An 11,391-nucleotide genomic window follows, 5' to 3' on the forward strand; every position below is an offset into this window, starting at 1 on the left:
CTGGAAGGTAGTAGTGTGTGTACGTGTGTAGTCATGCACTTGTACATGTGCTCCTGTGGCACTGTTTGCATGGGCCATGAAGCAGAGTCAAGGATCCTGTGGCTTCCCCAGGTGTCAGGCAGATAATGTACTGGGGTGGAAGGGGGCAAGCTGGAGACATATCTCTGTCACTGTGTGCTTGAGGAGGATGCTGAGTTTGGATTGCCCTTGAGACTGAGGTTTCCTGTGCATCCTAAGGAACTGATATCACTCCCATCCAAACTACTGCTCCTGCCAAATCACAAGACCCCTGCAGAGGTCCCAGTGCTCATTCCCACCCACAAGGACCATTCACACCCATCCTTCTTGTTAAACTGCTTTAATATTTGGACATGAAGACAGGACAGAGCCATTCAGGCTGTGCACAGACAAGACGCCCCCAAGCCGTGGTATAAGGCTGCAGGGTTTCCCTTCTCAATGGATGTGTGGATTTGGCCAAAATGCTGTTCAGCTGGTGACGTCCTGAGCGTGCCAGTGGGGTGCACGTGTGGGATGGGGAAGGGGGATGAGGGCTCCCCGGGCAGCTCAGAGGTTGTTCAGCTCCAGCAAGGTCTGGTCCAGGACCTGGTGTATCCCCACATTCTCCTCTTTGGCACTGGCCAGACTCTCTGTGAACACAAGTGACACCCAGCCAGACAGCAAGATGCACACACAGACACAGCACAGGCATATCCAGGCACAGCCGGACCCACGCACACCACACCAAGCGCAAACACACACACACAGACAGGGATCTCAGAGTGGTGTCAGCAGGGATGTGCCCAAACCCTCTGGGACCCCCAGGGACGGGTGGTCCCTGCTCTTTATCTTCTCCATCCTCCCACAGTGCCCTGTTGCCCAAGGACAGCCCTTTATGGACAGCATGGGTACTGCTGGCAGGTACTACTCCAGCCAGCCATCATCACATCCCCATCTCCCCATCCTGCCATCACCACCAGCCACAATGGGCACGTGCACAAACCCTTGGCTACAAAAGAGAAGAGCCAGCGCCTGGTGCACGAGCCACGTGCTCCGTGAAGAAGAGGAATGAGACAGCAGCCCAGAAAGGCGGGTGGAGAAGACAGCAGAGAAGGAGCAGAGCTAATGAGGCTGCAGGGATGAGCTCACTGGGGCAGTCTCCTTCAATGCTCACTTGCAGATGGTATCCTCCTTCCGTGAGAGGTGGGGATGGGGCAAGGGTTCTGCCCACTCTGCTGCAAGGGCATCCTGCTGCGAGGGCATCCCCCTGCTCAGTTTGGGGTGACCAGAGGGATAGGAAAGAGCTGGCTGCCTGGGGAAGGGGAGGAAGGCAGATGCACAGGGCACTGTGTCCCTCCCCAGTGGGGCCAGGCTGATGCCAGGGGACAGCCACCATCTGACGGACATTCAGGGACATGGCAAAAGCTCTCATCCCTCCCCAAGAAAATCCCATCGGCTCCACAGGGCTTCCCTGTACCACTGAGCAGGGCAGTCACCCAAGGGGGGAGCGGGCAGGGCTCACAGCCTCAAGCCAGCCTGGTCAAAATGGGGTGGGAAACAGCTGGGGCTGGGGGCATCCCAGGGGCTGGGGCAGGAGCTGTCGCAGCTCAGTTGTTAAGTTCGGTAAGGATGACACGCAGCTCGTTAGTGAGAACGCGGTTTTTCTCGGCCTCCTGCCGGGAGCGCTCTAGAGAAAACAGAGACATCAGCGCAGCAGTGGGAAGAGAAAGAGAAAGGAGAGTTAGAAAAGGGACAGCGCTGCCCAGGAGAGCCTTCACTGGGCACCCCATGGCTATCTGGGGGGCAGTAGGGGAAGCAGGAGGAGGAGACAGCCAGTCACAGGGCTGCTGGTCCATCAGTCCCAAGGCAGGGCTGTGGGGTAGGGTGGAATGCTTAGGGAGGACTGGGACCAGAAATCACCACGGACAGCCCCTGCGGCCAGGGAGGGTGATGGAGGACGGATGCCAGTCAGTGGTGAGAGGATGTTGTGATGTCTGGGAGCACAGATGGGGAATGGACAGACCAGGTCCAGCCCTATGAATTTAGGCTGAAAAAGTCACGGAGCGGGGTCTGGAAGGTGGCACAAAATGAGGAAAGCTGTGTCCGAGAGCCAGGGGTGGTGGGGACACAGCTGTGCTGGGTTCCCTGAGACCACCTCCGGCTGCCGGCACCTGCATGAGACGGCAGGAAATGAAAGATGAGCGTGGAGAACCAGAGCAGCATGAAGAAAACAAAGGAGAAACCAAGGAGAGAAAACGCTTTATTGAGACCAACTCAGTAACCCAGAGGGATAGAACAGAAAAGAAAAAGTCATGAAATGCAAAATGCAAACTGAAAAGCAATGTGCAAAGGACAGAGGCAAGGCAGGGAGGGGAGCGCGGGGTGGTGGGGGTGTCTGCCTAGGGCCAGGACCACCCCCCTCCATCCCATATTCCCCCTGGCATGCAGCACCGGGATGGCTGTGCTGGAGGGACATGGAGTCCCTAGTGCTTGTGCTGCTGAGGGGGAAATGCGGGACACAAGGCCCCTGGGCATAGCTCCATCCTCCCACATCCCCGTGGGGTGTAGGGTCCTGGGGATGCACCCCTTCCCCTTTAACACCCCATAGCGCCTACACCTCATTTGTGGGAACACAGAATTATAGAATCACAGCATGGCTGGGGTTGGAAGAGACCTTAAAGAAGAGGGTTGGAAGAAACCCTGCCATGGGCAGGGCTGGCACCTGCTATGAACACCCCAGGCCGACTCCTGTTGACCAGTGGCCATGGGTCAGGAAGGACAGAGAGGGAACAGAGTAGGGACAGAGCGAGCAGTAGGAGTGGGGAGGGTGCCAGGCAGGCAAAATGGCCGATCTGGGGGGGGAGGAAGGCAGGCAGGGGGTGCGGTGCTGGTGCCCAGTGTGGGGTTCAGAGGGAGGTGATGTCGTTAAGCGCATTGTCCAGCTCCTCGCTGATGGCTTTGTACTTCATCTTCTGTGCATATACTTCGTCTGCAGGTGGGGGGAGTGGGGAGCAGGTGGTAGAGCAGGGAGGGAGTGAGTGGCAGAGAGAGAGAGAGTGGCAGTGAGCAGGAGGCGAGGGTGGTGGGAGCGTGCAGGTACAGCATCGGGCACAGACAGTGTGGATGAGGCCATATTTCCCGTCTGGGACTCCAGCACCTCCACAGCATCCCAGCCTCCCCCCTCCCATCACCCGTGCCCATTCCCAGCACAAGGACCCCATCCGTGCCTGCCCATGAAAGAGGGACACAGGGCAGTGAGGACCTTTTACCTTCTAAGTCATCAATGGTTTTCTCCAGCTTTGCCACAGACCGCTCAGCAAATTCTGCCCTGGTCTCAGCCTGCAGGAACACAGCAAGGACAGTGAGTGTGATGGGAAAGCCTTCAAGTCCACACCTCCACACCCCAAACATGCTCTGCACCCCAAAACTGTCCTGTTTGCTGCCCTTGGCTGGTGACCATCTCAGTTTGCCTCCAAGGCAGAGGGGTGAGATGTTATTTTGCTGCTGCCAGTGCATGTCCTGGGAGCAGAGCATCATGCATCCGAGAGCCTTACCTCCTTCAGTTTCTCCCCTAGAAGCTTGATTTCCTCCTCATACTTGTCCTCCTTGGTGGAATACTGCAGGGACAGAGAGGACCTTTAGCTTCAGAGGACACCTTCAGTTCTTCACCCCAGAGAACCTGCTCCCCTCAACCCTGCACACTCTGCCCAGCCCCAGCAGCCCCACCAGGTCATACCTTGTCAGCCTGGGCCTCCAGAGACTTCAAGTTGTTGGTGACAATTTTCAGCTCCTCCTCTAGGTCACCACATTTACTACATCCCAAGCAGGGGCCACCAGGCAGGGGAGGGGGTGAGGAAGGGGAGAAGGGGGGGAGCGGAAGGAGCACAGGGAAGGAAGAAAGAAGGAGAGAGAACAAGTTGAGAGAGGAGAAAACTCAGAGTGGAGAAGCAGCAGAGCCACTGGGCACGTATCCCTTCCTCGCATGTCACTGCTGTACTCCTGCATCCCTCTCAGGAGGAGGAGTGGACATGGAGGAGCATGTGTTGCCCACGGAGGGACAGGCGAGGTGAGGGCTGTGGCAGCAGTGCAGAGAGGAGAGAGTTGGCTGACGTGGCTCAAGAGACAGTGATAGAGAGAGGGGGGCTGCTGCACCTTGCCCCACACCCTTGCCCCAGTACCTCTTCCTCTGAGGCAATGAGGGATTTGAGGCTCTGGTCCATGGTCCGCAGCTCCTCCTCCAGCTGTCTCACTCGACTGGGGTGGAAAAGGGGCACCCACAGAGGGGGCCAGCAAAGAGCAGGTCAAGGATGTGTTGGGGGCCAGCATCCCTCCTCCCTCCTCCCACCTGATGGGTGTCTGGGATGGAGCTCCCCATCCCCATGTGGAGACACGGACATGTCCACAGCTCCCACGGGCAAGAGAATGGGATAGGGGTGGTATGAGAGCCTCATGTGCCTGGAGCGCTGCTCACCTCTCCGCCACCTCTGCCCGCTCCTCCGAGCGCTCCAGCTCTCCCTCAAGGACCACCAGCTTGCGGGCCACCTGTTGGGGACATCCAGAGGAACATGTCAAGTTGGATATTAGGAAAAATGTCTTCTCAGAGTGGTGATTCACTGGCACAGGCTGCCCAGGGAGATAGTGGAGTCACCATCCCTGGAGGTGTTCAATAACCATGGAGATGTGGTACTAAGGGACATGGTTAATGGGCTTGGTGGAAGGGGATGGGGTTGGACTGGATGATCTTAGAGATCTTCTCCAAACTTCATGATTCTATGAGGCTATGTCAAATGCAGACTAGGAAGTAGGGCTGCAGGGCTGCACTGCCCTTGATGACACCAGGGATCAGGGGACACAAGTGGTGGCACACACCTCCTCATATTTGCGGTCGGCCTCTTCCGCTATGTGTTTGGCCTCCTTCAGTTGCATTTCCTGAAGTTCCATTTTCTCCTCATCCTTCATGGCCCTGTTTTCAATGACCTTCATGCCTCTGAGGAAAACCAGAACAAGAAGGTTAGGAAGAATTTATTCATGGGGAGGGTGGCCAAGGATTAGGCTACCCAGGGAGGTTCGTGGAGTCCCCATCCCTGGAAGTGTTTAAGAGATGTGAGGACTTGGCACTAAGGGATATGGATTAATGATGGATCTCAATAAGTTGGGTTGGTGATTGGGCTAGATGATCCTGAAGATCTTTTCCAGTCTAGATGATTCTGTGATTCTATGAGATTATGGCTGTGGGTCGAGGTGGCACCTGTATCTCCTGCCTGCCCATTGTACTCTGATCTGTCCATCCTCTCACTCCAGAGACACAGTACATTGCCCAAGAACACAGGCACCCTGTGCAGTAGGATCACATCAGCAGCACCCTGGAGATGCACAGCTGAAGCAACAGAGATGCCCCATGGCAACTCAGAAGATGTGCCTCTCAGCCAGGCAGGTCAAACTGATCTTTGCCAGTGGAGGCAAACGGCCAGCTGCAAGTTGTTCATTGCCACCTGCCCAGAAGGCATTGACATGTCTGCCCTCACCTGCATAGCTCCTGCCCAGGAAATGTGTGTGCTGAAAGCAGGTACTTCACCAGAGGGTGAGCAATGCCCCGTGTGCTCTGCAGCCCTCTTTAGGATGCTACTGCTTCATTCCCAACGGCCAACCTCAGCTCCTGGGCTACTGCTCAACCCTCAGAATCACAGAATGGCCAGGGTTGGATCATGAATCTCCAACCTCTCTGCCACATGCAGGGCCACCAACCTCCCCATGGGGCACAACACCAGTTCTGAGAATCCTCTAGCTCCAGGCACAGCTTAATAATTTGTATGGGCATCAGATCAAATTGTTAAGGATTTAATGTGTGCCCTGGAAATTTCAAAGAGTGCCACGAATGCCTGTAGCAAAGGGGGCTGTGTTGTGCTCCCTCCTTACAGAAAAAACAATGCAAACTCCCAACTCAAGGGGATCCCAAGCCCTGCTGCAAAGCCAAGGGGCTGTCTGCTATCATGGGCAACCCAAAGCCACCCCCTGTTCTCCGCCACTCCCCCCCCCTCCCCATCACACCTCTCGCTCTCATCTGCCGCCTTCTCAGCCTCTTCCAGCTTCTGCAGGGCGGTGGCCAGGCGCTCCTGGGCCCGGTCCAGCTCCTCCTCTACCAGCTGGATGCGGCGGTTCAGAGAAGCCACCTCAGCCTCAGCCTGTGGAGCAGAAACCTCTTGGTCACCACATGGCACACAGACATGTATATAGCATTGTCAGGAGTTATTTTAGCTGGGACACCCCTTTGCACCGTGCAGCAATCACTTCTGACCCACTCTGATACTTTGCCGCAAGTGCCCCATCACCTCTCCGTAGTGACATGGGGTTCCTCCATCCCTAACAAATTGTGTGTGATGCCAGTTGCTCCTTAACATGTGTGCACAGCCCCCAGACCAAATCTTCGCACCCCCAGTCCAGGAGATGGAAGAGATGCCCTCAATGGGTACTCAAGGCTGTGCTTCCCCAGGCCAGCACTGGGGTTTTGCAGAGCAGTGAGTAAAGGAGGAGGAATGCCTTGTGCTGATCTGCTCCCGAAAAGGAGATGGGAGCCACTTGTGGATTTCCTGTTTACGGAGGCGGTGGAGCAAACCAGCCCCATAGAGCCCCCTCTTGGGGCCACCCGGAGTCCCCCTGCACTGCGCTGCCGACTCACACAGCCCGCCCGCGGGGCGATGGAGTGAGCTGCCCTCGGATGCATGGCACCTGGCCAACATCGCACCGCCGGGGCCGGAGGGAGCGGGGCCCCCCGCGTTCCCATGCTCTCCGTGCGCCGACGGGGCGGGCAGCCAGAGCCTGCCGGGAGCGGTGGCCCTGGCCCCCCGCCAGTCCCCGGTCGCCTGGCCCCGTTCTCTTTCCATTCTCTAAGGCTTCCCTGCTTCATCACAGCCGGGAAACGCTGCCTCAGCAACTCCCGACCCCACGGCGGGGAGAAAAAACCCAAAACTCGAAGGGATGGGCTGCGGTGGGAGCACCCCCCTTCATCGCCGGTACGTGGGGCAGAACAAGCTGGGATGCTCAAAACAGAGGTCCCGGTCAGATGCTCAGCCTCACCTCGGCGTGAGCTTTTTCCCAGGGAATGACCCCCCGAAGTGGGTCAGCGCTGCCCGAATGGGCGCTCGGGAACATGAGCTGCTGAGCGGGGAACCCGATCTGCGGCTGCAGGAAGGGGCCGCTTCCTCTGCCCGCGACAACGGCGCGGGTACCGCGCCCAGCTCTGCCGGCCCCGATAGCGGGAGGATGCGGGAGCCGGGGGAGGGCAGCGGAAAGAGAGACAAAAAACCTCCCCTCAACAACAGCACAAAGCCAAACCGGGAACGACCGCAGCCTGGAAAAGCCACAGAGCGGAAATATTGGCCTGTGCCAGCGCACAGGGATGGTTTGTCCCTACGACGGGGTACAGAAGGCTCTGCGGCCGCTCCCGAACCAGGCAGCAGCCGCTCGGGCGTGGGGATCTGGGCCGCGATGTGGGGCCGTTCCCAAGCTGAGCGCCGCTGCGGAGCATCCCCGCGAGGCCCCGGCAGCGGGGAGCTGCCCACAGCCCCCGCCCCGCACCGGCACCCGCGGGGGGGCTCACCAACGCCCACCGGGACGCGCGGCCCCGCAGCCGGCCAGTGCCCCTCGCTCCCCGGTGTGCGGCCCCGAGGGGCGGTGCCGCCCCGGTCTGGGGGTCGCGGAGTGCCCCCAGGAGCCTTACCCGCTCCCGGGCCTGCCGCTCGGCATCGGCCTCCCGCTGCAGGTGCTCGGCGCGTTCCTCCGCCTCGTCGGCCACCTGCTGCAGGCTCTGGATCTTCTTCTTGACGGCGTCGATGGAGCTGATGCCGGCCATGGCCGTGCGGCCGGCGGGGAGCGCAGCGAGGCCGCTCCGCTCAGCCCTTTGTGGGATCCGCCTGGCTCGGGCAGGAAACGCTCAGGCGGCGGCCGCTCCCGCCCTGCCTCCATCCCTTCCTGCTCCTCCTCCTCCTCCTCCTCCTCCTGCCGCACACCGACCCGCTCCCGCTGCGCTCCCTGCGCTGAGCGCACGTCGCCCCCCGATAAGGCGCATGGCCCTCCAGCATTAGGGACGCAGCCCCTCCCGAAAGCAGGGCACAGAGTGCCCCCCAGGAGGGTTGCATGCCCTAGCCGAGCTTCAGCAGGCAGATGGGAAAGCAGTTGGAGTTTTTGTCTTCCTGGGAGGAAAAGGGGCCCCTCTGTGTAGAGTGTATCCAGGGGTGCTCCCCAGAATCCCCACACATCTGCTGCAGAGACGGGGGGCACAGACTTTTGTCCCACAGGTGAAGCAATGAGAGGGACAGGGATGTTCTTGGGCATCCCCTGGATACAGCCCTTGGCCAGCAAAGACCCCCAGGGCTGATGCCCCAGGGTACAGGCACACCCAGCTCTGCATCCCAGCCACAGCACATGCTTGGGTCCATCAGAAGGGCAAGGTGCGGTGGCATTCAATCCTCCCTTAAGGACCTCTGTGAGCTGCCGGGCACTCCCAGCCACACTTCATGCCTGCCTCCAGGAATGCCATTTCCTAAGATTTGGGGCTTCCCTGGAGGGGCAGCATCTGGCCATGCCCCCACAGTGCTGCGTCCCAAACCAGATGGCAGCAGTGTGGCAGCACATGGCTTTGGACTTGGCTCAGTCCCAGCCTCATGCTTGGGCACAGAGCAACTCACGGGGTGCAGGGCAGAAGGGGAGTCTCAAGAGTAAAGAGGCCACGGGAGCAGGCTGTGGGGCAGGCACCCTGGTCCCATATCGGCCAGAGCAGGGTGCCTCCTGCTCTGGCCCCACCCAGGGATGCAGTCACTTCCCAGCAGCGCCCGTTCCCTCCCACCGGCTCAGGGAATCGCCAAATAAGAGCAAAGTCTCAGCTTGGGAGAGCGCTGGGGCGGGAACTTGGGTGAAGCCTTGTGGGATCGTGGCCTGTGATCGTGGCCTGGGAACAGCAGAATGTGTGTGTCCCTGTGCTCGCAGTTCGCTGGGACAGGCCACTGGCCAGGAACAACACAGGGCTGGAGGGGGACATACCCTGCTCCGACCACCACACTGTCTTCACGGGATGTCTCTTTTGGGGACAAGGAGGGAATGGGGCTGCAGTGACCTTGCTCTGCACTGCCAGCACACTGATAATCAGTGGCTACGGGAGCAGCCTGTCCCCAAGCCCTGTGTCTGGGGCATCCTGCACCCAGCTCACCCCATCCTGCATGAACCTGCTCAGAGCAGCACAGAACCACACACAGCACAGTCGCCCTCTGGACACAATAAACAAACCCTTCCAGGGAATTCCCATTCCTTTGACAACTTGATGTCTAAGTTTGGGCAGCCTTAAGAGTTGGTAATCAATGCCAGAACCTTTCTCAGGACAAACTTGTAAAACCTCCCTACAAGACACAGCCTGGCACTGGGGCCAGTGGCATCCAGTGAGGCTCACTGCCTGCTCTGCCCACATCCCTGACCCAGCAACCCCTGTTCCCCTGTAAGCTGGGGGTCCCAGTAGGGGACACGGGCCCCTCCAAGGACTTCGCTGCCGTTGTCTGTCCTCATCTGCTCTGCCCTGTCCTTGGCGGCCACCTTGGACTTTTGACGCATCTCCCCCATTTAGCTCCATAAACCCGCCAGGATTGAATTTTTGTTCTCAATCCTAAAAAGCCTGGCCATGCCCCTGCTGGCCATGCTCCAGACAGCTCCCCTTTAGCTTCTCCTCCAGTTTCCAGGGTTGGTTTTCATCAGAGAAGGACTGGCTATCAAAAGGAGCATTTATTTATAGGGTGTCAAATACCCCGTGTGGCATTGCGGGTTGTTATACCCAGTTCCTGAGCAGGCTCAAGCCACGCACAGCTGTTCCACCCTTCATCTCAGCCAGGCGCAAGCCAATTTCAACACCTTCCTAACATCTCCCCACTGGGATCCATTTCCCAGGAGTAGCATCAGTCATGGCCCTAAATAAAACTCTTCCCAGCCTTTCCCTTCCCAGGGTACAAGGTGGCACATCAGACCCCTAAAGGGGTGTCCCCATGCTCCCTGCACATCCTTTCCAACCTGAGCTCAGTGCGGGCAAGAGCTTTTCCTATTTCTCAGTTTTTTTTCCCATTTTTTCTAACACATTTTAGCAACTATTACCAAGTTTTCCCTACATGTGCATGTCGGTGCAGTGGGGATGCTCATCCCTATGAGCTCTAGGGCACTGGGCTAAGTGATGCCCCTATAACCTGGCACCTACATGGCATCCACAGACAGAATGGGTCTGACACCCTTCCCACCAATGCTGACCATATAAGGTTCCCCTCTTCCTTCACCCCCCCAGGGTCCAGTGCCTGCTCAGGGGAGGGGTTGCCTACGTACGTCCGTGGCTTTCTTCTCCGCCTGCTCCAGCTTCTCCTGGGCCTCCTTGACAGATTCAGAGTATTTCTCCACCTCATCTTCTGTGCCCTTCAGCTTCTTCTGCAGGCCCTGCTGTTCCTCCTCCAGCTGGGGAAGGGATAGAGCACGGGTGTCATGGTTGGTCACCCTGGAGCACCCACCCAGCAAGAGGCAGCCATCCTCACCCTGTGGTGACCACAGTCCATTTTGGGGCCCCAGGACTTTGGGAACCCCCATGTCCCCAGGGCTGGGGATAGGAAAAGTCCTGACATGGAGACACAGCTGTGGGGCACTGGGAAGGTCCCTGTCCGTGTGGCTGTAGTGGGAGTGCGTAGTCCCCCAGGGTGTCCCATGCAGAGGGGTAGGGAGATGGCAATAGGGGGTCCCGGCAAGACATGGTGAGTTTGGGGATACTGAGGTCAGAAACAACAGGCACTGGTCCCCATGGTTGGACAGCCCCAGATTGGAGATCACTAAGGTTGGACACCCAGCAGGACAACTTCCCTAAGACTGGATATCCCTAGACTGGGGATCCCAAAGGTTAGAAACCCCTGAATTGTGGATCCTCAAGATTGGACACCCAGCAGGTCCCTAACATTGGGCACCGCTAGGATGGGGGTTCCCACGTTGGACACCCATTAGGACAAGTGCTCCGGGGCCAGATATCCCTAGACTGCAGGTTCTCAAGGGTTGTACACCCCTATAATGGGGGCCGCCAGGATCAAACACCCAGAGAAGCGCGATCCTTAGGGCCAGATCCCTTTAGGGCTGGGATTCCCAGCACTTTTCTGGGGAAGGCTATGGGACACTCACCTGCTTGCAGCGATCCTCTGCCTGCTTCTTGTCAGCCTCCGCCTGCTCGGCACGGTCGATGGCGTTCTCCTTGTCCAGTTTGAGCATCTGCATCTTCTTCTTGATGGCCTCCATGGTGGCGGTGGGGCGGCGGCGGCGGTGGGGCGCGAGGCGGCGGCGGTGGGGATCGGAGCACCGGGGGCGGCGGCAGCACCGGCACTGCGCCCACCGCCC

General features: G+C 58.6%; 1 protein-coding gene across 13 annotated transcripts; it reads right to left on the reverse strand.

Moving 5' to 3' along the window:
- Positions 1-342: 342 nt before the first annotated feature.
- Positions 343-11,391, reverse strand: TPM2 (tropomyosin 2). Of its 13 annotated transcripts, none has more exons than XM_031609851.2 (9): positions 11,179-11,388; positions 10,348-10,473; positions 6,046-6,179; positions 4,867-4,984; positions 4,469-4,539; positions 3,734-3,809; positions 3,552-3,614; positions 3,267-3,336; positions 343-647 (listed from the first exon to the last, which is right to left on the reverse strand). In XM_031609851.2, the coding sequence occupies exons 1-9, from the start codon at positions 11,290-11,292 to the stop codon at positions 565-567; spliced, it is 855 nt and encodes a 284-aa protein (XP_031465711.1). In that variant the 5' UTR covers positions 11,293-11,388; the 3' UTR covers positions 343-564. The 13 variants fall into 13 exon arrangements, with proteins under 13 accessions (XP_031465711.1, XP_031465705.1, XP_089986826.1 ...); XM_031609845.2 differs by lacking the exon at positions 3,734-3,809 and adding an exon at positions 4,176-4,251 and having other exon boundaries at positions 11,179-11,386; XM_090130695.1 differs by lacking the exon at positions 343-647 and adding an exon at positions 654-1,684 and having other exon boundaries at positions 11,179-11,391.

Source organism: Phasianus colchicus, chromosome Z, assembly GCF_987193195.1.
Source record: "Phasianus colchicus chromosome Z, bPhaCol1.hap1.1, whole genome shotgun sequence".
In the NCBI taxonomy this organism is placed as follows: domain Eukaryota; kingdom Metazoa; phylum Chordata; class Aves; order Galliformes; family Phasianidae; genus Phasianus; species Phasianus colchicus.